The following is a 25793-nucleotide window of genomic DNA, read 5'->3' on the forward strand; positions in this document are numbered from 1 at the left end:
TGCATGGTATGTCTGAAATTTTTGTGAACACATTTTTGGGTTAAAGAAATAAAAGAGGTGTGGTAGACGAACAAGCAACCCAATGGGCATCAAGTATTGTTTCAGTGTGAAAATTTGGGATACTATCCTGGAAAGTAAACCTGAAGCCACCGTAGAAGACCAGTGAATGTGACGGGTCGCTGCTGAGCTCAAGGTTGGTCTTGCGTTCCCGGCCTCGGCAGCAGCGTTAAAAACGGGGCATGCGCGAAAGGCTCACGTACTTATAAATAGGTACGCGTTAGAGAGCGTCAGGTGGTGAAAAGTATTTTGGAAACAGCCCCTAAAGCGTGCGCCATAAGCAGACTAAGCTTTCGGAGCGAAAAATCAATGTATTTGAAACTGAACCTTGTTCTTACAATAAAAATATAGACGTGTCTTTTCAGCATGTCTTCCGTGTACCTTAATGTGTTCTTTCAAAATAATTTTTTGCAGAGCTGACAACAATAAAGCAGTAATACCAGCTCGTTTTAGGCGGTTTATACAGACGCCTTCCACCACGTGTCTATTGCCCTGTCTACATTTATTTTGATGTTGCTGCTTTTCTTTTTTTCTCAGCACATATTGAGCGCTAATACGCTTCTTTTTCCTACGCAAGTAGTGCTCACGTTTTTCTATGCTTCCTTGCTGGTGTGTACGTTATTCTAGGGTGATATTTTGAAAAGTTAGGCTAATAAATCACGAAGATGAGAAGAACGAAAAGGACAACTCCAACGGCAACTTCTGGATTGCTCTGTGGCGGAATACTAGGAAGGAAGAGAATGAATAATGGGCATGTTGTTGGGACGGCAATGCTAACCCATAACCCACATACACGTGTGCATTTTCCATGGAAACAAATTTAGGCATGAAAATTCTTGACGCAGAATAATCGAAAGCTGGCATAGGCATGTGCTAGCGCAATTTCTGATATGACGTGCGTCAACTGTTATAAGCACTTCTACGTTCCTGCAAATGAAAAGAGCATCACTGCACGTTTGCATACGCCAAATACTACGTTAGGGGACATTGCCTTCGAACCATCAATAACATTTTATATTTATTTAAGCAATGATTCGGGCAATGACGTAGCTAAGATACAAAGGCATGGTCAAGAATAAGAAATTTTTTATAATGTGTTACTTGTTTGGGATTCCATTTTTTTTTCACCTAACTTCTTATACCACGAATTCCTTCCAGCTCGGTCACCTTTTTGTCATTCTAGGCTTCGTGATGGATGAAGAGCACATTCTTACTGTAGAAACACGTTGCTTGCACTACAGTACTAAGTTGTCCCAACAAGTGGAGCTTCAACCCGAATGCATGCGAAGCAGTCTAAGTGAAGCCAATTTTAAATATTTCGATTTTTTGACACCTATCCAAGCTCGCCACTGTGAACGTGAGCAAGTACAGACCTGCTAAATTTGAGGTTGTTTTGCAGAAGTTAGCCGCAAACGGAGGTATTTATTGAAAGTTACTTCACGTGCATGTGTGCGAGCTATAGACCGTTTTTTCGTAGGCGCCGCCATATTGTGAACGCAGTGGCGCCGCCCATGAGCAGCGACATACTGGCTTGGGTGAAAGCGGTCTTTTGCATGGCAGGTATACGCTCGGCGGTAGGTTCTGGCGTTTGTTTTCACTGTCGTGCGTCTGTTTAGTATGACGTGCGTCTTCTACGCGGTAAACTGTTCTGTGAGACGTGCTGAAGTGGTTTAAGGCGTCATGGCCGGAATTTCTGCTTGCGTTGAGGTGGAAGGAAACACGCAGCGCGATGTGTGCACGCATATTTGAGCCTACAATCAGCCTTGGAGATCAGTTGTGTATTTCCGAATGTTCCAATCACTAGCGTCCTCTATTTCTAAGCTGCAGTTTAGGAGCCATGAAACATACGCGACCACCGTTACAGCGTGGGTATTGTTCTGCTACGATAGGAGCTGTGCTGTTATACTTTGACAAGCGTTCAAACTGTTCGCTGCAGCTTACATTGCGTGACAACTTGGTTGGATGGATGAGGTTTCCACCCATGAATAAAATAGTTTTGGCTAGTAACAGCAGCATACCTAACAGTCTGAATTAAGCGTGTCCAGCAAAGCGACCGTTTACGAAGTGCGCGAGCGTCCTAAGCAGTAGTAGGTGCTGGATTAGATATCTTTGTTCTATATACCGCATGCTCCAAGCATACGGCATCAGCGGTTATATATTTTTAAACGTTGTGCGGCGTTAGCCCGTTTTCTTTTCCTTTTTAGAGAAAGAGGATGATAACCGAATTTTTTTTTTCGGTTGTGTTCGTTCAGTTCTCTACGACGCACTCACACGTATTACGGAAATATTGCGCTCAGAAATAGCCATCGCATTCTTTTCATGCGAACCCTCTCATATATTATGGCTGTATACAGGCCAAAAAGGCAATGATGATCCACACAGCTTATATGTATCGTACTGGCTCACCAACCGCAGTGATCGCTGTGTTGAGCAGCACCATGGGCATCATGCAGCAAGGCTAGCGAAGACATGTGGTAGCTTCAAGCATACTAGACTTGAAATGCGCGAGAACGATGCCGGTGCATCACAAATATTTAATAGCGCCTGCCGCTCAGATGTTTCGTGGTTGCCTTAGGTTGGCCGTGCACGAGCATGCGCTATGTCTTATGTTTTACTCCTAACGCCAATCGATCAGACAGTGAGCTCATTTACCATTTAATGCTGGTAATACAGAGACGCCGGTTTTCATTGTTGCATTAAAATCGATATAAGCAAAAGAGTAAACAACACATACACGCACCGCGACTGATAATGCCCGTACACGGCGGCTGATTATGCGCGTCACATTTTTGTGCCCCCAAGACACATTTCTGCCTACAGTAGTTACTGATGCACCGAAAGGCTTCCCTGACGACCTTATATGAACGACCACGGCGTAAACTTGATAAAGTAAGATCTAAAACATCTCGAAACCGTTCCGCAGCACGCGACAGCAATACTTTCAAGCAGCGCCGCGGCGGATCGCCCAAGCCAGAGAGGAGGCGAGGCTCTCCGCGCGCCCTATCCTCTTCGCCCGATGAAACGGTCTATAGCAGCACAGTATATTACATGTACCGAAGCGTTCATTTTGCTACCATTAGGAAATTGGAGTTCTTGCTCAAATTCTTGCAAAGGAATTGACCATGCAAACTTCGTACTACTTTCGGCAATAGCGCATGCCCACAGTATAAAGCTTGAGGAAAGAGCCTTTTAAGAAAGTTTGCGTGTGGTGAACGCTATCAAATATCCTACATGCTTCCTACAACAGGGGAATATAATGACAGCAGATTCTAAGTATATTATATGAAGTACACAAACATAGTGATGCGGAGTAGAATGAGAAAGCACTTTTCTCTGCTTCTGTATACAAGATGGCAGTACGGTTACACAGATTCGTAAATGCCGTCACTTAAGAGGAAGGTTTAGTGCGCTGCTAACTACAATTTTCCTGTTTAAATCCATGTAAAACGCTGTAGTACATTCATGAAACAACCACTGGACTAATTTTAATAAACTTTGTAGCGTTTGAAAGAAAAATTAAATTATAGCAACTATAGGAAGCGGTACTTCAATTTTGCTTATAGAGCAAAAAGAAAGTATGCCAAAAATTGGTAATTGTAGGAAATTCAAACACGTGGTTTAGGACGCCAAACTCTCCACCCAAAACAGATATCGTAGTAATGTAAGCCATGTCCTTTAGAACATCTCAAGCGGGAAAACGTGATACCCATATTCACAGCTAACGTAAAATACCTACCATGGTTACGAGGTTTTTCCAAAACTCCTACTCAGAAATTTCTGGTATCTGCCACTGCGGTATATGACACACGAACTGTGTCGCTTATAGATACATTTCGTGCAGCTTAGATAATTGCAACATCATTTTTGTTGCTATGTTAAGTGTTGCCGTTTTCTAAATGCTCCATTTTTAAATTGATGGCATAAATTTAAAATGAAGTTGCTGGAATTACTAGACTGTAATATTGTTCGTTAAAATCCAAAAGACATTAATAAATCCCTGCCGTGGTAACCAACAAAAATTATTTCTCATGTGAATTCTGGGGTTTTATGTGCCAAAACCACGATCTGATTATGCGGCACGCCGTAATGATGTACTCCGGTCTAATTTTGACTACCCGGGAGTCTTTAACGTGCATGGGACAATGCGTTTTCGCATTTTGCTGCCATCTAATTGCTGCTGGCACGGCGTGGATTTGATCCCCTGACCTCGTACCTAGCAGTACAACAACACCACCGCTAAGCCACTGAAATATTATTCCTCAGTTCCATTGAATTTATAAGAGCGCGCCTGAGTTAAACCTTTTTTAGGTGGGGAACATTACCAGCACGTATCAAACATTCACATAATTTCCAACTGAATAGCGTCATTTCTTACGTAGCATCAGTATCGTTCTGTTTTCTTTTGCTGCGCCAAGAATGCGAAGAGCGGTGAAGTTTTATTTACTAAAACTTGTTGCTGCGCTAGCTTGAATTTTATTTTTGTGATTTCATGTTTTTTTGTTTTGTATCTTATTGTGCACCATAACTCGCATTCTATCCAGGGCTTTCTCGATGTCTGCGTGGCTTACTTCAAATACTCTGGGACATGCGCAGTGCTAGCCCTGATTTGCTTCGCGGCTAGTGGAGCGTTCATAGCCGGCCAGCTGTTCTGCATCAAGGAATGGTCAACCCTCAAGATAAGCGAAACCGTCGACAACCACCCTTCTAGCCGATTTATCCTCCAGAGGCTAGCAGCCTTCTGCCTTGGAGATGGTAAAATAACTTTGCTGCATTGAACATAACCCATGTTTGAACGAATCGTTGCACTCCTAACATCTTGTTTCTTGAAATTCCGAAAGAAATATGCCCCAGTAAATTCATTGCACATGACATGTGTCAGATTTGTTTGGCAGTTGTCCACCAGTATGCAACTTTAAAAAGAAACAATTTCTTTTTTCACAGTTCCAACAATACATTTTAGAAGCGCCAGAAACACGTGTGTAAAAATTTAAGGACGTAGCACAGATGCCTGGTGACCATAGAACAGCGTTCGCTAAGCAACTTCTCAATAATAAAAGTAAGACTCTATTGACTTAGGGTGTAAAATATTGCGCCCGTGCTTCAGTGGATTCTAGTGCATTCCAAATATTTGCCTATGTAATGACTACCTAGCAGAAAGAAAACCCTGTGTGCCTAAACCCTGACACATATAATGTAAAACACAGCGAGCCGCACTCAGGTGGCTCCTAATTGCAGGAACTTGAGTCATGGCCTGGAGACTGCTAAATTTGATGTCCTGCTTATGCAAGGTGTGAAAAGGATAGGAGGATCTGAGGAGCTGAAATTTTTGTGACCCAAGCAGTATTAAGAAATGGACAATGAAGCTACACAAAGCGTCAGAAATTTTATTTGTTCTGCTTATTTTATTAGAATTGAATGACCTCAGTTTGACAGTCTTGATGCCATGAAATGATATGAAAATTGTTGCCCGCTTGCCTGCTCCTGAGCTCACCTGCTACTTGACGCCTGTAATTGGAAAGGATATCCCACATCCACTGCTATGGCGGTAAGGGGAGGGGGGGGGGGAGCTGGCTAACTCTTTCGGGGCTAACCTAGTGCCCCTACCGACATATTCGGCCAAGTTGGCGTGAGGGTGGCCGTCACGGTAGCTTCATTAGTAAAGCGAATAACCCGTAATGCTTATTATCGACCTGCTCTCACCTGGGGAAATTTGTTTCTTTGTCCACTTTCATTTCATTTCTGCTTAATATTACTACATTTATATCGAACAGAATTATTTCCTCTATGCCCGCTCCGGCTTCACTCTATGCTTCTTCTTGTGGACGTAACTATATTCATTACTTAATGGACAAGCTGCAGAAGCTGAATAAAAGTTGCTCAGTGTTCGATATCTTTTGGAGTTGGTATAAAATCTTCCGTATTGCAATTGTGCCGGAACATTCGCAAGATAGTCAGTGTTCCACATATTTTTGTGTAGCGGTGATTGCATGCAGTACAAAGTAGTTGCATTCGCAACCGAAAATTTGGCTTTAAAGAGCAATAGTTTGAACTCCAATGCATTTCACTTCTATCTTGGCAATGGATAGGTGAAATTTTCGCTGTCTTCTATGCTGCGTTTCATGCATAGCAATCAACGCTGTGGAGGCTAGAGAGACTTCTGGCAGTGGCATCGTTCGCACTTGCATATAGCCTGATGTTTTTCGACAGCAATTATGCGCACCTGCTTTTTTATATAGACTCATTATTGAATGACACAAGTTTTCATCCTGAGAAACAAACGCACTGTGGTAGACGGCTGCTAATGCGTTCTTTTAGATAATTCTCATGTTTGCTGTTTTTTTTGCGGGTATTTTTATGTGCAACCCGTCGCGAGGAGCCACGCGTGCATGCTCGCGCGAGCTCTGCTGGCGCACAGCGAAGCTTCGACGGAACCAGTGTAGTTGTAACTTTTCTTGGCCAAACTTCTTGCGTAGCTTCCACAGTGCTGACTGTTATGTATGAAACGGAGTATAGTTGCCTACCAAAAGTACCTGCCTTGTGAAACTGTGTGATTCCACTATGTGATCAGAATTAATAGGCTAAATACCTGTAATAGCCGAGTTTGGTACAACAAAGGCCTTTCGTTTTGTCGATAACATAATACCTGATATTGCTTTAAAACTAGACGAATCAATCATTTTGAGTTGTATCATGTAATTTGTAATCAAGTAGTTGTATCATCGAGAAGAAAGGGGGTTAACCGAGAGGCTCGATTTTTATTAATTATATCATGAGAAGCCAACAAACAATGACAGCAAGGAAAATACAGAGGAAATTACTTTTACTTACTAATTGAATTAGAGAATATGATAAATTAATGGCAATGAAAGTGGATGAAAAAACAACTTGCCGCAGGTGGGGAACGATTCCACATCTTCGCATTACGTGTGGGATGCTCTAACCAACTAAGCTACCGCGACGTGGTTTCCCTATCCACTTTCTTGGGTATTTATGTGTAACTATTAGAACTAGCCTTGGGAGTGTTAGCCTGCGCCACCATTCACCAACGTTGGCGGCGGATGTGGAACATCCTTTCTGCCGCAGGCGTCACGAGTAAGTGATCTTTCTGGGTGAAGGCAGCTGATGAATAAACCCGCACATGCAACCTGAAGGTATCAATGTTGCCGGATTAGAGACCCTATATATATATATATATATATATATATATATATATATATATATATATATATATATATATATATTGTAAGCACTAGTAACGTACTTCGTGACCAGGACGCCGGACGTAGTCTGCAGCGATGGCCAAGTTCACGCATGAAGGTGAAGAGTCCGTAACAGGTGAAAGCGCTGTATCAGTGATATGGACAACTGCCTCTCTACATCAAATGACGGCTGAAGCACAATGTAGGAACTCTAGAAATCGAGGAATTGTAGGAATGTCGGCCAGAATATCTGGACGATATTGTCATCGTTTCGGTTGACTTCAGCTAACATCTTTATGAACTAGACAAAGTACGTGAATAGGGCTCACAATATATATATATATATATATATATATATATAATGAAAGTGCCTCACAAAGTGACTTGGGTTCGTACCCACCTGTGGTCAGTTGCATGTACATATATATATATATATATATATATATATATATATATATATATATATATATATATATATATATATATATGCAACTGACCACAGGTGGGTGCGAACCCAAGTCGCTTTGTCAGGCACTTTCCATTTTTTATAATTTCTGTAATGGATAAAAACTGCAGCTAATTTCATCTATGGTGTCCTTGGTATCACTGTTTGTTGGCTTCATGTGCTATGACCATTTGAAATAGGTTCTCCTCTGTTTGCTTTCTTGTCGTCCATTCCATAGCAAGGGTCGGGAATTCTGAAGCTTTGATGCCTTCAGGTAGCATGTGTGGGTTTATTGATCGGTTGTTCCACATCCACCATTAAGGCAGTGAGTGGTGGCTCTGGCTAACACTATCAAGGTTGTTTCTAGCATATCAAGCATAAATAGCCTTGAAAATGCATGGGAAAACGACGTCGCGGGAGTTCAGTCGCTAAGAGCACAGCACACCTAATGCGAAGACACGTGTTCGTATCCCACCTTCGGCCATTCGTTTCAAATGCGCAAGCATTTTTATGCCAACATACGAGGAAACCCGGCCGTCCGTCACGTAAGACGATTGCTTTCAAAATAAAGCCCGTAGCAGAGAGGGAATCTAACCTCGTGCTGCCTCTTGCTCTAACGCGAACTAAGCGGCGAGAACACAGCGCACAGGAAGCTATCAGCCCTCGCTGCACCATGTCTTCATCGCAGATCACTTTCGAGATAGGGCCCGCGCGTCGGCGAAATGCGCAGCAGCCACCGTAGTACGACTGGACGGATAAGGCGCTAACGACCGATAACGGCTTATAATCAGAACGTCATCGGTGCCCCTGGCGCCGCCGTCCGCAACAATTCGTCTCACCACAGCTGTCGCTTATAACGATTTGATAAAGTTTCGTAACACTGACAATGACACCGGGCTGCGTGCAGATGAGCAAGTGGCACAACGTTTACGCATATTATTCAACTTCTAGAGGACCTCATACACGAATATTACCACCTACTTTAATTTGCATTTTTTATGATTTTGTTAATTCAATATGAACTGCACCTTATTTCCTCCATGCTGTCCTTAGCGTCATTTTTTGTTGGCTTCCTATGATGTGACTATATTTATATATATCCGCAACATTACGGCGTCCGGTGACACCGGAAGCATATACCCACCCACCCAGTAGAAATATTGGCCCACGTTTTTAGAGCGCACTATCTTCGTGATCAGTCCAAGAAAAAGGCAAGAAACATAGCCGATGCCACAATGCGTTGGTAACTTGCTGAAAAAGTAATGGTGTGTAAATTGGCGTCTTTTTGGCCTGGTGAAGGTTAACAATCTTAGAGAAGTAAAATGATAAGACGATGTCATTTCTCGTGGGATGTCATCCGTGAAGGGGCATGGCACCTGCTCCATAGGGTGAGGCGTAGAGTGCAAAATGTATTTGGCGCCTGCGATCTTGGAATTATTGTTCAACAAAACAAATATAATGACATTTATCCACCTTATAGTAGCGAAGGCTCGTCTACGCTGAGATATAAATTGAAGTAAATATTATGATATCAAGAACATCCCCTCTTCTGAATATCTAGTACGAAGAGAACCAAGAATGGGCGAACAATGTCTTCATATTGTCCGTGACGCACTATATCATTCAGATATGTATACGAATAGGCGAGACCACGCACGTACACTTAGTACATTTAGTACCAAGGAGCTAAGCAGTAATACTAGGCCGCGACGCTGTTCTTAATGTATAGTCGCACTAATCACAAAAATGTTTTCGATCCTGCGCGGTATTGAGTGCCGTCACAATGTATCGGTGTTTGTCCGATGGGACGATGAAGACTAAAAACGATTGTTCGGTTCGCTTTGTTGAATGCTGTACAAGGGGGGACCATTCTGGGGTGAAGCAGCGGCCGGTATACCGAGTGCAACGCGAAACTTGATCGAAGATTTTAAAAATGAAAGGCCCGTCGGAAGCAAATTGAACCGCACGCTTACTATTCAAAATGGCCTGTCGTAATTTAGGCAATTTTTTTTTGTTTTCGCCATAGCTCACTCTTTCAGTTGTAGTGGCCGCACGTCTACCGATAACCTACACGTGCGCTACTGCGACACGCCCCTTTGATAAGAGCTTATATACCGCGGCGCCGAGCGTAGCCGGCGCACTTCTTCCCAGCTTATCACAGTCGGCGGCCCAGCTGCGCTGGTGCTCGCCAGTCACCTTGTCAATGGAATAAAGCAATTCCCTTTGCGTACTGTCCCTGCAACCGCCTGGTTCCTGCTTGCCTGGAAGAACACCATATAAGTTGTATTACCTAACTATTTAAGTATTGGCTGAGAACCCCAAATATAATACGTAGATTTGTATAAGACCTTCGGAAATCACACGCCGGATTGTTTCACGTCTCAAGCCTCATGTAGACCTTTCTTCCCGGCTGCAAAGCCCACGAAACATGAAAAGAAAAACAGCACGTGACGGAGCGCTCGCGCATTGTTATCACGCTGCCCTCAAGCATTCGTTTGCTGAACAAGGGCGACTCCATTGTGACTGGCGACGGAGAAGCGCCAGGGCGTTATGATGGTTGTAGGCAACTGTGCTGGCGGCTCCCATCGGACGACGGCGCAAATGCATGCTGCTGACCCTGTTCCCCAAAGTCACGCTGGAGAGCAGCGCGATACTAATGCGCAAGAGCTCCGTCACGTAGCTCTTTCAGATTTCTTGGGCTTTTTTTGCAAACCAAAAAAAGGACTTACGTGAAACGGATCGTACAGGAAAAAAACTCAATGGGTGGTCTCTGAAGGTGCTCTACAAATCTACGTGTCATACTTGTTCTCCTCAGCCAATAATTAAAAAGTAGGGTAAAAAAGCTAACTTAATGAGTGAGGTAGGGGGGGAAAATGCCTGAGTTACTATAGGCCAATGGGAATAGTATGCGTTCGGTGCAATTCGCTTACGACACACCTTTCCTGTTTAAAATCTTGGCTCAAGTTACGTGGGGCAGCCTGCATATTCGTGGCATCGCGGGCGGTATGCTCGCCAGTGCGATTTAGGTGTCTTAATCAGATAAGAGCAGTGGCATTATTTCCTTCTGTTTTCCAGCACTGTGCAAGCTCGCCGGCGGTATTCTGCTGTCCCGGGCGACATGGCATTGGTCCACCAAACTTCACATCGACATGCTGGAGAAGATAGTGAGGAGTCCTCTCTCTTTTTTCGATTCGACAGCTCGTGGGAGGATCCTGAACCGTTTCACAGTAGATCTGGAAACTAACGATGTCCGCATCTTCGTGGCTTACAAGCAGCTGCTCCAAAACATCTTCTGCTTTCTGGGAAGACAGGTCGTCATCGGATCCCAGGCACCCATCGTCTTTGGCATCGCTTGCGTCACTGAGATTTTTTTGGTGTTTGTGGTGGTACGTGCAGCGTGTTTTTTTTCGCGAATTCCCTATGCTAAGAACGCAGTGCGCTCTGAGAAGTACGGACGTGGCTACGTAAAAACATAGAAGCAGCATGACAAAATACATGGCATTGATTAAAATAGGATAATTTTGCATTCTCCTGAGATTCACACAAAGCGCCATTGCGAACCCATAAAGGTTGCTGTGAGGAAAAGAATTTGTATTACAGAAACAAGTTCTCCCTAGTTGGTTGCTTTTTCACATAATACAATAATTACTTGATAAATACTCACCCTACAATACAAAGCGCAGCTTTTTACTCCTAATAATATTTCAATGCTAGGCCCTGGAGTATCTGCTTTTCATGTTTTGTTTCAGTTGCCGTTGCAATCGACGTTGCACTTGTGTCATTGCACTGGACGTAGGGTTATTACGTTTGCGTGAGCTGCTTTCTATCTTTTTTTTACGCTGGGCACATTTCCTGTAATACAAATAGCAAAGTAGGCATATTTTTCAAGTAAGCTTTTAGTAGTAGAATTATACTTTCTAATTACCCAAATAAACGCTTTCCAGCACTTTTACCTCTAATATAATGGCACCTTGCTCCTGCCGTGGTTCGTTTTTGTTTGCTTGATGCTCTACGCCAGAAACAAGGTATTCTCTTCCTTAGCTGCCCTTCAGGGTTGTGGTGAATGATAAATAATTCGGTAAGTTGGCAATGGGGGTGTAATGTATAATCAATACGCTGAGTTAACAGCTGTCTTTTTCCTAAGATAGCGATCAGAATAATATTGGGTGAAGAGCTGCGTGATGCAACTTTGATAGCACACGTCTGCACCAGTTTGGCTGTTCGGGCTTGCCTGTGGCTATTGCTGACAACACCATCGAAACAAAAAAAAAAAAAACAGCTATACCTTAGTATTTAAGGAAATCAATCAATCTACAAAAGAGTGATGTTCCAAATGTAAATTTATGAGGAATTGTAGCAATCGCTGAGAAATACAAATGAGCGTTTTTTGTGCGCAAGTATTCCCAATCTACAGGGCAATGCAACTCTCCGTGTATAACATCGGTTTATGAGGTGCTCAGACAGCTTAACCTTTGGTTCTATTTTTCTATGGGCTTCTTGGAGACTACTACTCCTGCGTATTTGTTTATGGCTCCAGCGTTTGCGTCCTGAACATGACATTATTTCAGCAAAGATGAATTTGCCCGCCGTAAACCCAATTCATTCATCGGGGCCATGTTTTCCCAAGCGGCACACATGTTTTGTTTCATCTCTGTCCTTCATTGAAAGGGAAAGTTGGGCACATATCTAATTCCTCTCCTTTTTGACGGTAGTTTGCAATTTTGAGCTGCCAACTGTACAGCTAGTGCAGTGATACAAATAAGAAAGTCTGTTATGCAATACCTGAGAGATGCCTGATATGGGCAAAGGCCTTCTTATACGACATGCTGCGTTTATCGTGCCTGCACTCATACTCGGCGAGGAGGAACGAACTGCCTTAAACTTACCGCACATGCATTGATATACTACCTACCTGCATGAGCTGCAGGAAAGAGCGCCTTTCTTCTTAATCCTTCTGAAGAGCTCTTAGCCATTACACGCAAAATTTTTTATGGTTACCCTCTTACTTACTAGTCAACAGACTAAACAAGGGAGCACATAGAGATAAGCGTGGCAGAAATAAGTATTTCTCGTGTTCGCTTCATTATTCATTCCTAACATAAAATATTAGCTAAGGCGTCAACATTAGGCTCCCCGCTAGTTTATCTTTCATGTATAGGAGTTTGGCGTCGGGCAATTGTGAATGATTATTCATACACAAGGCAAGAAATGACCGCCGAATTTGTATTTATCAACAAGAAGCTGGTTTCCGATGTCGGCTTTTTTTTTCTTTATTGCCTTTTGCTGATTTAGCGCTGCTAATGGAACTGATTCTTAGAGGTGCTTTTTGGTGTGTTTGCAAATCCATTCATACTAACGGGTGTTTCGATTGTTCTCAGAAGTGTCCGTAAGACCGCTACTAATATGTGATTTCTTATATTCTTTTGCAGCGCTACTGCTTACACGTCACAGTCGTAGGACGTTTTTACGAGAGCACAAGGTTGTCAAGAGTGCTGCAGCATGTGACCGAAACATTGGAAAACTTGGGCTCAATACGAGTTTTCGGAGTTGTAGAACACTTCCTCGGCCTGTTTAGGCGACTCATGAATGAATACGCCCGCGCATTTCACTTGTTCATCATTTGCTACGCACTCACCCGCTTTGTGGTTACGCTCAGCGCCCAGATTGTCCCAGTCGCCACCGCATTCGTCGTCCTTGTTCCGGCACAGGGAGACGTTGCATCTGCGGCCACCGTGGGACTCTCTCTGCTGTCGTCATTGACGGTAGGTTGGAAGTGTTTTAGAGCGTGACACCAATAAAGCTAATGCCGCACTTCGGTTAAACAAAATTCAGGTGCAGTAGATATACCTTATATACCTGAGGTTTAGATAGTTGTCCAAATTTCAGAAAAAAATAGCGCACGCGAGATTTTTTCCTTGACCCAAGTAATTTAGCATGTAAGGGCCGCCATAATCAAGAGCTTGCTACATAATTATGTAAGCTTAGGAGTAAAATATACGTTTCAGTACGGCTCCGTTGTGCGCAATCTTTAGCGTCTTGTGCAGTAAACTTAAAATTTGAGATTCGCAGACTCTAGAAAGCCAATATTAACCTATTAACTTCAAGTTCTATAGGCAGATTAGGGTGCCACAGAAACTCAGCTAATTATCAAAACATGTTGCACATTAACAGCTGATGCCTTGCCTAGTAACAGAGACCTTCCTTTATTGCTTAGTTCACTAAGGCGTGTTGTTAAATATTTCTCTCAACTTGCACAAACGCAATTTTCCTTCAAATTTTCTGAATTTCTTTTTTTCCAGGTGCCTTTCGCTATAACAGGAGTTTTTATGGTCATATTTTGGATGACCCAGGGCGATGTAGCCTTCAAACGTGCACTCGAATACACTGAGCTACCGGAAGAAGTGAGCATTCAATTATTTTATATGTGGTTAACTGCAAATAAACATTTGTCCGTTTTATATGCATGTGAAATACAAAGTAAAATCATTGGTGATCAATCAATAAATTTATTCTGCAATATCAGTGAGATGTGAAGACTAATTCAGAACCAGCCCATGGTTTTCTCGTAGGCTCTTATCCAGAATGTCTGCAGGTAGGCATCGAAAACTATTTGTTGCATTTGCTGTGAAAACATGGATTCAGATGCCGGTCGCTGCGAAGGCCTGTGCAAAATGCATTCTCCTGTTCAGAGTTGCAGATTTTATCGTTACTATCTTCTGTCTGCTAGTACGTCAACTAATGTAATTTATCAGATTACTAGAATTTGAGCTCAGACATAAAATACAGTTCTAAAATACTTCAACATTGACGGCCTGAGGCAAGAAACAGATGGAACGCTAGCTCTTTAAATTAGTAAGGTTTGACTAAATGTGTATGCTTGTCCCCTATAAGAAGAGCATCACGCAAGTAACTTGGCTCGTAAATAAGTAAAAACAAACCAGAACTTCGGCATAAAAATGTCAGAACATTAAAGCGATAGACCTGCCTTTAGCTATTTGCCATAATTTTCCAAAAATACTTTGTCTTGGCAACCGTTACACTTAAAACGTTGTGCCTCACATTTCTCTAAAAAACAGCATGGGCACTGAAACCAAAAATAATTAATAGGACGACGCTGAACAGCTTTGTGGCTGCCAGTATTCAACACGCTTCGTCGAGCTGAAAAACGTGTACTTCGAACATCTCACTCCCTTAGGCACCAACCAAATGTTAAAATATGTTTTATTTGTTAAAATTTGCTGAGAGCATTTATAGTTTTCACTCCCTAACCTTAGAGCCGAAACAAGCAACTTTGAACGATCCTTCACGATGAAGATAAGAGATAAAATTATCTTGTTGTGCCAAATGTGGCCATTCTCCATTTAAGCGGGTAAAACATAGAGCATTTATTTAAATTTTACATTGTGCGCATACTGTTTGGCTTATGTAAAGTGTTAGTTTTTAGGAAGCAGTCCACGAGTATCTCTAGTGCACACATATTTGCAATAAATCTGGAGCTCAAGAATAAATACATGTACGCACGTTTGCATTCGCAGGCAATGGTATCTGAAGACAACTGTTTGAGTGAGAACACTGATTTCGGGTGTGGTGGAGTCTTCATCAAGACGAATTTTGAGCGTTGGCCTTGTCATGGTGCAGTGGAGTTTCATCATTACAATGCTTCGTACAGGCCGGGCATAACCGAAGATGCCATAAAGGATCTTTCATTCAGTGTCCAGCCCGGAGAGAAGGTAGTTTTTATTTATGTGTGCTTGAATTCTTATTCTATTACTTTATTATAAACGCTGTGTGCGTTATGAAGCGGTGCAGGTTTCTTGAAAACTTCCCGACAGTTTTAAAAACAACGTAACAATTTGGAGACACATTTATCACTGCAGTTCGGTTCTGGAACTTGTCGAGTAATCTGCCAACACTAGTGGATTTGAGCAGTCTACTTTTCGCGGGCGATTCTCCAAAAATGTATCTGCGGAATCTAGTTAGCGAAACTGTGAGTTACTAAACAGAACTGCGGACTTGAAACACTAAAAAAAAAATACCAATGTATGCGCTATATCTTCAGGCTTTGGCCTTTTCGACTTTTCGAGAGAGAGAGAGAGAGAGTAAACTTTAATGAACACGAGCAGTTCTGTCGGCTGGGCCTAGGCCTCCGACGATGGGACGTGAAGCAAACGATTTCTTTCGAGTTTTCCAAAAGAGGCTTCAAGAGGACACGCACTGGTGCCTATGTGACGATGACTCTTTAGCTCGTATTTTATAGCACAAAATAATATGTTCGTGCAGCCGCAAACAAGTTCCGTTACGGGTCCAAAAACATAAAAACTAATATAGAATACTAATTGTAACGATATCATTATTTTATATTTTTAATTATTTCTTTGCCAGCTCGTACAAGATACTATCAAAGAACTGTACCACACATGGAAAATTAGGGGCAAATGTATTTTTTTAACGTCTACCGACATAAAGGTACATTAAGACGTTTCTTTTCTTACATACGGGAGAAAGACCGCGTCCTGGGCTGTTGCGCGAGCCATAGAATTCGATTGAATTGCAAACCATATAACACAATAATTCGGAAATAAAAACACTAAGGTACTTGAAGCATGTCGAAGACTGCGGTAAATGTCTTAAAACTGCGCAGTGCACAAGAGACATAACAAATATTGTTCTGATGGTTCTTAAATAAGAAACGCATCAAACGTGCTTCGCACTTGCTTTGTCAAATAATATACCTCAATAAATGAGGCTTTTACATATATTCGTTTGATTCTGTTGTTCCAATTAGATATTTCGTGATGCGCCTAAAATCGCGGTTCGTGTATTTCGTATGAGACGTAGCGCTGTATTATTCAGATATCTCCTCTGCATTGGTTTGAATTCCAGGTAGCTATAGTGGGCAGAACTGGTGCTGGAAAGTCTTCTATTATACTCGCGTTGCTGCGTATGATTTCGAGCACATCGGGTTCTGTCACCATTGATGGAATTGACATTTCTTGCGTGCCGCTAAGGACACTTCGCTCTGCAATCAGCGTCATTCACCAAGTAAGCGACACTGTTTACTTCTATTTATTGTCGCACTTTTTTTGTGGCCCACAGGGTTTACGTCAAAAAGAATGATTTCCCCTGAAATATAACGTTCATGATTTAGGCTATTTTCGTCTCGCGATGTTTTCTGAAATTACCCAGGAAGCACTTATTGTAAAAGCGTGATTGAAGCATTTGACGAGAGTGACAGCTGCAAAGGATCTAGTGAAGCTTTCATGATATACAAACAAGAGGCGACATACTTCTTTTGCCGTTACTCTCTGACATACACAGAGCGAGTAGTCATAGAAGTACAGGCATTTTTTCGTGGTGCGTTCGCTCGGTGGCACTGCGTCAGGAGCGCTCTGTTCAACTTAGACGTACCTTTGCATTTGATCATATTTGAAAATACAAATGACGAAGCCCTCTACTTTGATGAAAGAGATATCTAAAGCTACCTCGCCCGCTGTCTGGTGCTAAAGTTCACGTTCTACGCGACGTCTGTGGCTGAAGGGTTGCTCAACATCCAACGTCATAGCTCTGATTGGGCTTGGCTAATGCTGCCAGGGCAAGCTGTTGTACATATACACAAGTATACAAGTGGACTCCGCGACAACGATCATGGTGGCTCACTTGGTACGAGAAATATGGTTATGAGATGCACGTTATGAGAAACAAGTGGGTTGGGCCTCCCCAGCAGCAAGTTGGTTATTCGTTTACTATTGTTTTCATTATTTTTGCTATTTCACAGTTTTATATAAAAGCAAATTCATTTCCCCTATTGCTTGCTTGAATTCTCTCTGTTGGGCCTGTTTATTGTAATCAAGAAAGGTGCTATTCCTCAATTTCTAGTACTGCTCTTTGTTATTACTAGCAATTTGTTGTTTCAGCCAAGGTGTACGAAATACATGTTAATTTTTGTAATTGGTGCAGAAAGTGGTAATGGGCCACCGTCGCATCAGAACCGAGTACAGCTAGATAAAATGACCTTAAAACACACTTTTGCTGCTCGATACAGGACCCATCGCTGTGGTCCGGAACGCTGCGCGAAAATTTGGACCCCGAATGCTGCAAGTCAGATGAAGAGATATGGACAGTTCTTCAAAGCGTAGACTTGAGTACATTTGTCGAAAAAAGCGCCGGTGGCCTCTCTTTGGTCATAGAAGAAAAGGGTGAAAACTTGAGGTAAGTATTGCGGACTTCACTATAGTGCAACAATGAGGGCATCCCGACATGTACAGTAGTGTTGCGCATAACAGTGCGGTCGATGACCTCGATATGTCCGAACACCTTGAAAGCAAATTTATCTTTCAGCCTGTCAAAGAAAATCTTCTCAAATACGGCGACCACATTAAAATGAGGTGGAATAAAACATGTGGAGACTTTTCCTGGCAGGACGCACTGTCATGAATATAGTATGCTGCTGTACAGTATTTCTGCCTTCTTGAGTTTACTACGTTTACGCCACTGTGGTGCCAGTACTTCAATGTATGCCTGAACTTCCGACCTAATATTGTAGACAATATCAAGTTTCACAAGTACACCATAGTACCAACACGACAGGCTTATTCAGCGCTTGCTTTTGCATGTGCCCACTTAAGTTTTAAATATTTTCTCCATATCTGCAAAGTGAGCTCCATTGCAGTTAGCAAGAAAAAAAAGAAAGCAACGAGACAACGTGATTCAAGATGAGGAGCGCCGGAGCTCTCTGCATGTAATTATCAGTGAAAACGTGCGATTATATAACTTTCAGGATGGCTCAATTCTGCTGTCAGTGCCCTCAATCCTCCGTTCTTCTTTTGGAACACGAAAAGTGAAGTGGCGCTTTGTATAAGCTTCCAGTTTTATCTCTCGGCAGTGAGCTGTAACTATCAGTTCTATACTGATAGGCACCTTAAGTTTCTTCAGTGCCATTCCCGCCCTGCCTTTTTACCTATAAGGGCGCGTGCTGTCCCTGTAGTTGTGTGCATGATGGAGTACTATAGCCCTTAAAGGAGTGATTAAAACAGTACCACACGCTGCTCGTACGACGACAGGTGACACTTAGCAAGCATAAAAGTGCTGAAGCGTAGGTTAAGTAATTGCGTACTAAACATAGTCTCGAAGTACCGCTTAGGCGTCATCGACATTATCACGACGTCACTAAACAGAGCGAAATGTCCTGTCCATTTTAAGCAGTGAGCATAGGTGTAATGAATTTGCTGATAAAATACTTAACGGTGAAACGCGCGTGTCGTACCGCTGAAATCGCGAGTGGCAACCGCTGCAGCCACAGCAATGGAATGAGGTAATGAATTAGGGCGTCATGGTTCATGCATCTCCTTGAAACAAATATGTGTCCGAATCCACATATATTTTACTAGTAACCGTTGTTTTTCAGTGTCTGACTAGATTCACTGAGCATTGGTACCGCATTGTGATTGTCTAGCATGAACAGTCTTACCGTTAGAATGTTTTACAGCGTTGCTGTATATGGCTAGGGTTCCATGCATTTTTGTTCTCCGTGAACAAAAACTATGATCAACATTGGCTCATACAGCTTCGATTATCAACCACCTTCACAGAGTGGAATCACTCATGATTTTTTTATGAATACGGGTCCTGGTTTGTAGAAAAAGTACGACAACAAATAATTATTGTTCCTCTGAAACTTGGCAATAGGTTTTTATGTGTGTTTTACAGCGCTTGACCTTGAGTTGACGTAAGGAATGACACATAAAAAATAGATCTTGCAGGCACTGCAATGACATCGCTAGCCTAGACCATATGCTCTGGCGTTGCCCCTCGTTACGAGCCACAGAACAAATCAATGAGGACAAGTGGCTCTCCGCTATCAAGAGCCCCGATGCCGGGGCACAACTATGGGCTGTCCAGAGGGCCCTCATACAGTCGGGCAAGGCCTGACTGTCCCAACGTGGGAGCGGCCCGCAGCGCGTTGAGTCGCGTACCTCACGACCTTATTAAAGTTTTGCATCCATCCATCCATCCATCCATCTCCCTACTATAATAATGTCGTTCTGCTGTTCGCCCTCCAGTGAGTGACGCTACCATTATAATCTTATTGTGCAAGCAATTGCCGAGAAATTTTTTGAGAGCTATCCAATGAGTAATGGAAGGCGTCCACACTGCAAGAACCATTGACGTAACTCTGGATGTGATCCATATTTCAAAGTTCCTTTGAAAACGAGACATACTTCATTGATGTTGCCCACATTCCCTTTGTGCGAAGATTATCTATTACGCGTCTGTTGTGGTTTCATGATGCCACTGGCGTTCTTGTTGAATGTGGAGGAGCGCTTGTAACTTCAACGTATGTCCAGTACACGTATGCATATTTTTAACTGCTGGAAACTGGGAATAAAAAAGGAACTAGTTGCTATTTATGCAAGTAGCTGATTTTACAGTGCAATCATTGAGGCACATATGCCCAAAAACAAGGTGACACAATTTTGGTCGCCTTCGAGTGAGTCGAGAACTGAAACAGCGGGTAGCTCCCCTGCGTTATATAGTTGTGGCTTCACAAAAAATAACTTTTGCGTAACCATATTGTTCCTTATCATATTTAGCCATAACACAAGTGCTGACAATCACAAGGCGCTAAGCTTGCTGGATTTACGGCCCTGTAAATTTAGCTTAATAAATTGGTTCCCGAATATCTATTGTGACTGGAAATAAAATAAATGAATTGTTATATGTATTTTTGCCGTGGTTTTCCTAAAAAGGCAAGGAGGATTGGTGACACAGTAAGCGAAAATATTGAAAGTGACTATCCGTAATTGAAATACTTCATGAGATTCTTGGTGCTCCCTGAAGTTTAGTGTGAAATCATCTTTATGTGTTTTTACGTGACATCATGAATGTGACCTTCGGCAGTGTCGGCCAATGTCAACTGGTGTCACTGGCCCGCGCACTGCTGAGAGGGACCAAAATTCTTGTTCTTGACGAAGCCACATCCCAAATGGACCCCGAGACGGATCGCAGGGTGCAAGCGACACTGCGAGTGAGCTTTGCTCATTGCGCAGTTATTACAGTTGCGCATCGTATTGATACCATACTGGATTACGACAGGTTTGTATTCCTAATTTAAAAAAGAAAGTAGCTTGGTTGCTAGAAACAACTATGCGCATTAGTAAAACAGCCGTTCTTGTGATTTAGAATACAGGAATGCAACATTATTTGCAAAATCAGAATAATGGTAAATGACCACCGGTACAAGGTTACTGCACGGTTCATTAGACAGACTCTTTCTGAGCATAACCAGACTATGCATAATTTTCAAAATTGCCTACGGAAGATAGCACGCATCTGATCTCTGAACTGTGTTGTTCGAAAAGGCGGACAATATGTACGCAATGAATCTGGATAGAAGTTGATAAAAAGTTCCTCATAATATTTTGAACTAATGACCTTATGGCACAACTTGCGAGTTACCCAGCCACATCGCATGAGATATACTCTTGGCTAGAATTATGAGGCACTGGTCTTGAGATGAGCATCATCAAGCATAAGCTGAAATGCGGTGTTGCGCACTTTCTAAACAATACGCTGTTTTGTACATTGACGTGTCAAAGTAAATGGCGCACCGAGGTACTTGGCACATATATTGTCACTCACCGGTTGCATATCGTAAAATGCAATATATGCTCAAAATAAGAGGCGATAGCTTAGTGAACTTTGATAATTATTAAATTAAGCATTTCGATTTTTCATGCAACTACTGTCCAGTTGTCGATTAACCCAGCTTAAGCATAAAGACATCGCTATCTGCCTTGGGGGATTTCTGATAACACCGGCTTTGCGTGGTAAATGTAAAAAAAAAAAACCCGATGCGTGGTTGACCTTCTGCGTCTTGTATAGTAGCTATTCTCAAGACAGGCCGTGTATTCGCAATCCTAGAGAAGTGCAACTAAAAGTAGCCTGGAAATGACTAGGTATTTGTACCTTTTATTGCTTTGACATTTAGTTACCGATATTTTAATAATGCCATGACCTTACTTGCGTTCCATTCCACCAGATAAGTGACAACAATGTCGACAAACGTAATATATTTGCACTAAGAACCTGTGTCCACTAATGCAAATTACCGTTCACTGAATATGGCAGCACCAAAACAAAGGTTTTGTTTTTTGTTTCCAGAATTAAATTGCGCTGCTGACACTAAAAGAGCTCTTTAAAGAGCGTCAGTACACGGGTTCTGAAACAACCTGTGATAATCGCAACACATGGGGGATCGAGTCTCTACGCTGCATATATTGAAATTTTCAGAAATATTCGTTCAACAACTCTTGAAGAAGCAATATACACGATATGTAAGCAATTTATAATGGATTGCTTTCATCACAGGTAATAGTAACTCGAGGTATTAAATTCAGTACTTATACAAATCGGATAACTAGCTGCAACCTAGGACACCAGACGATTGATCCCAATGCGAAACTTGAAGCCCATCAACCAAGGACTTTAACCGTTGTCCGAATTATTGCAAGTTGAAGCGACTGATTTCAGGAGTGTAAATAATTCTGGCCACATTAACCCTGGCACCGTAAACGTAAGCGTCGAAGTGTGTGACTCGCACGCCGTTAGCAGATGCCAATGCATGACGTGATAGAAATCTTCATCACTGCATGATCGCCCGATACTGATATGTAAAGAGCGGCATTAAGATTATGTGCATACATAGCTCAAGTACATAAGTATAAGTACCCCAGAAAATCCGTGAGAAAATAGCGCCACGGAAAGTCAATTGGTAAGAGCATAGCACGCGTAATGCGTGGACGTGTCTTTATATCTCCACCTGCGGCCAGTTGCTATTTTATCCATTTTCATTTATTTATCATTGCTGTTTTTCAATTGGGAGCGATATATATTTGCCCCTGACTTCCTTGTTGACATCGTTTATCGGCCACCCCCCCACCTACACACACACACACACACACACACACACACACACACACACACATATATATATATATATATATATATATATATATATATATATAATTCAATGAGGAGTTCTGTAGGTCCGGTGCATAGGTAGTTTTAGAAACGAAGGTGCACACTTACGAAAATTGCATCTTTAATGTTTTTAACGTTTCGGCCGTGGCATGGCCTTCGTCAGAATAAACACACATACAAGCGCGCAGCCGCTTTATGGGCATGCGCACGTGGGCATAATCAGTAGTACATGCACGTGTACAATGCTCCCTGGTGGGTTCGGTTCCCACCTGCGGCTAGTTGTTTTTCATCCACTTTATTTACCAATAATTTATCGTTTCTTTATTTAATTTATTAAGCACAAGTAATTTCCCCTATGTTGTCCTTGGTATCAGTGTTTGTTGGCTTCTTATAATATGACTAATAAAAATCGGGCCCCTCGGTTAACCCCCTTTCTTCTCGTTGATTACATAACGAGGGTCTCGAATCCGGCAACATTGATGCCTTCAGGTAGCATATGTGGGTTTATTCACCAGTTGCCTTCACCCAAAAAGATCACGGTCTCGTGACGCCTGCGGCTAAAAAGACGTTCCACGTCTGCCGCAAGGTCATCGAGTGGTGGCGCTGGCTAACACTCCCAGGGTTCTACTAGAACACATAAATACCAAAGAAAGTGGATGGGAAAACGACGCCGCGGTAGCTCAATTGGTAGAGCATCGCACGCGAAATGCGAAGGTTGTGGGTTCGGTTCCCACCTGCGGCTACTTCCTTTTCATCCACTTTAATTACCAATAATTTATCGTTTCTTTATTTAAATAATAAGCACAAATAATATTCCCTATGTTGTCCTTGGTGTCAGTGTTTATTGGCTTCTTATGATATGACTATATATATACTTAGCCCCTGTAGACTAGCAATTACGAACTAGAGCTGGATGGGTGCCATTAGAATTATAGCGACTCATTATTATATTAGTTCCCACAATGACCTGACGATGTATGCACTTTCTGGCATATCAATAATTTTCCTGCATATCAGCGCGCATACACTAATACCTTGTTTCTTTTCAGGGTGGTCGTGATGGGCGAAGGACGAGTTTTGGAATATGGACTGGTCCGGCAACTGCTCGCCGACCAAAGTTCTACCTTTCGTAGCATGGTGCAATGTTCTGGCATAGACCCCGATATAATATTGCAGGGTTCACAGATGAAATAAGTCAACACTTAGATTCACAAAACTATGTTCACTGCCTCAATTTATTATCCAAAATTTAGCTCCTGCAGGTCGCTTATTGTAACAAAATTACCAGATGTTCTTTAAGAGTGCACCTGCTGGCGTGCGTTGATGGACTTTCAAAGTACAGTGGAATAAAAAACGCTTAGTATCGTACTTTAAAGTTTATTACCCATTTTATTGGCTCTTATTTTGTCGAAAACTCCAAACAGCATCTTCCAGATATACTCATGGCATTGGTACTCATTACTTCTACTGAGCGAATATAGAAACTACAAGGATAGCCTTTTTCTTGTTCACAATTTTATTTGTAACACCCCCTGAAAAACTGTTGCCGTTACATGCCCAGGAATAACGCGACAAGGTGGTTTGGGAAAGGGGCGTTTGGTAATCTTATAGCGTTAATTAGGTTTCATAATATGACTACAACGAATATTTTGTATTCTTTACGTTCAGCAGCGATCATCCCGTAGAAATATTTTATTTTTCTGGTACAAGTATTCATCTAGGAATCTTAATATATTACTTAAGATATATGGAATGCAGAAAAACAAGCAAAATATCTTTTTCACTAGTGGAAGTGTCAGCAATGCTAATATACCTAACTTATCAAATTTTCACCTGAAATAATCATGACTTTCTCTGAAATTTCACAAATGACAATGAGTCGCGTCTTCCTAATGTTAAACTTCAGTGCCAATATTCTTTTTTTTTACCTTACTGTGTAATCCTTATATTCTACCTTGGGATGCACAGAGATCGGTCTTTAAATAAGATTTCATCATATGTCATTTTAAAATAATTGCTAATTAGTAATCTGAACATCCACGCCATGCTTACAACGCATTTAGATTTTGACAGTTCATCAGAAAAACGTTAAATCTGCAGTGGGAACTTATTTTCCTCAGGTTCTTGTCCTTCTGACGCGCGCAGTCTAAAATTCTCACTTAATTTTGCAAACATTGGACCAGAAAGAGGTAAAAAAAACGTTAATTAATATTGTGGAGTAGAAAAGACGTTCATGATTGTTAAAGTGCGCCAAGTGATCACATAAAATTCTCAGTGTATTCTATAGCACTGATGTGGGAGATATGTAAAATCTTTCGGCTACGAGCTTCTGGAAGAAGTAAGATTTAATTCTACTTATCAATATCAGCGCTTAACGAAGAAGTAGGTTTCCTATTAAGCTCGAATGGGAGTTCGAGTGGATTCCCTGCATCCAATGTTCGCTTCAAACACGCGATATCTTCCCACTCAAAATACCAAGTTGCTGAAATTGGCAAAAGCACATATATCTTTCCTGTCTGTGTGTTGGACAAAGTTTCAAGATCAAAGGATCTATATCAGCCAGGACGTAACGTAGGAAGCAGATTTATTCATTGCTGCTTAGTACTGCACGTATTATGGCGAACAATGACTTACGTCGAAGTGCGGCTGCGCTAATTAATTTCCGTTGCGTCATTGAAAGGCGGTTATTATACCGTTTGTCTCAAGAAAAACTGCCCTAACGGATATTGTAGTACAAGTTACTGTGTCGCAGCCTTGCTATGAGCTTAACCGGTCATGCATTCGTTAACACAATGTGTAGCAGAAAAATTGAAATATAGGCAAAATGTGCGCAGCATTGTAGCCATAAGAACGCATCATTGTAAAGAAGAATTATTCTTACTGGCGAACGTTTGTTTCCAAGTGCAGTTCTTGCAGGACGAGTTCTATAGAAAAGCGGTCGTATCAGCGAAATCGAGAAGTTACGGCGATCGACTCCACTAACATATACTTCTCTGAATGTACGAGTCGGCAAAGTGGGAGAAAAACAGCTTCTTTTTTTTAAGATAAGTGTTGGTTCACAACTCGTAAGAATAGTTGGGCACACATTGTGGCCGCATGGTCCACTATACGAA

General features: G+C 42.1%; 1 protein-coding gene across 1 annotated transcript; it reads left to right on the forward strand.

Moving 5' to 3' along the window:
- The first annotated feature begins 4595 nt into the window (after positions 1-4595).
- On the forward strand, positions 4596-24048 carry LOC129382518 (multidrug resistance protein mrp-7-like). The gene is made up of 9 exons (XM_055066627.1): positions 4596-4809; positions 10777-11087; positions 13131-13463; positions 14001-14102; positions 15237-15431; positions 16585-16743; positions 17744-17910; positions 20599-20793; positions 23730-24048. The coding sequence occupies exons 2-9, from the start codon at positions 10851-10853 to the stop codon at positions 23872-23874; spliced, it is 1533 nt and encodes a 510-aa protein (XP_054922602.1). The 5' UTR covers positions 4596-4809; positions 10777-10850; the 3' UTR covers positions 23875-24048.
- Positions 24049-25793: the final 1745 nt, after the last annotated feature.

Source organism: Dermacentor andersoni, chromosome 6 (genome assembly GCF_023375885.2).
Source record: "Dermacentor andersoni chromosome 6, qqDerAnde1_hic_scaffold, whole genome shotgun sequence".
In the NCBI taxonomy this organism is placed as follows: Eukaryota; Metazoa; Arthropoda; class Arachnida; order Ixodida; family Ixodidae; genus Dermacentor; species Dermacentor andersoni.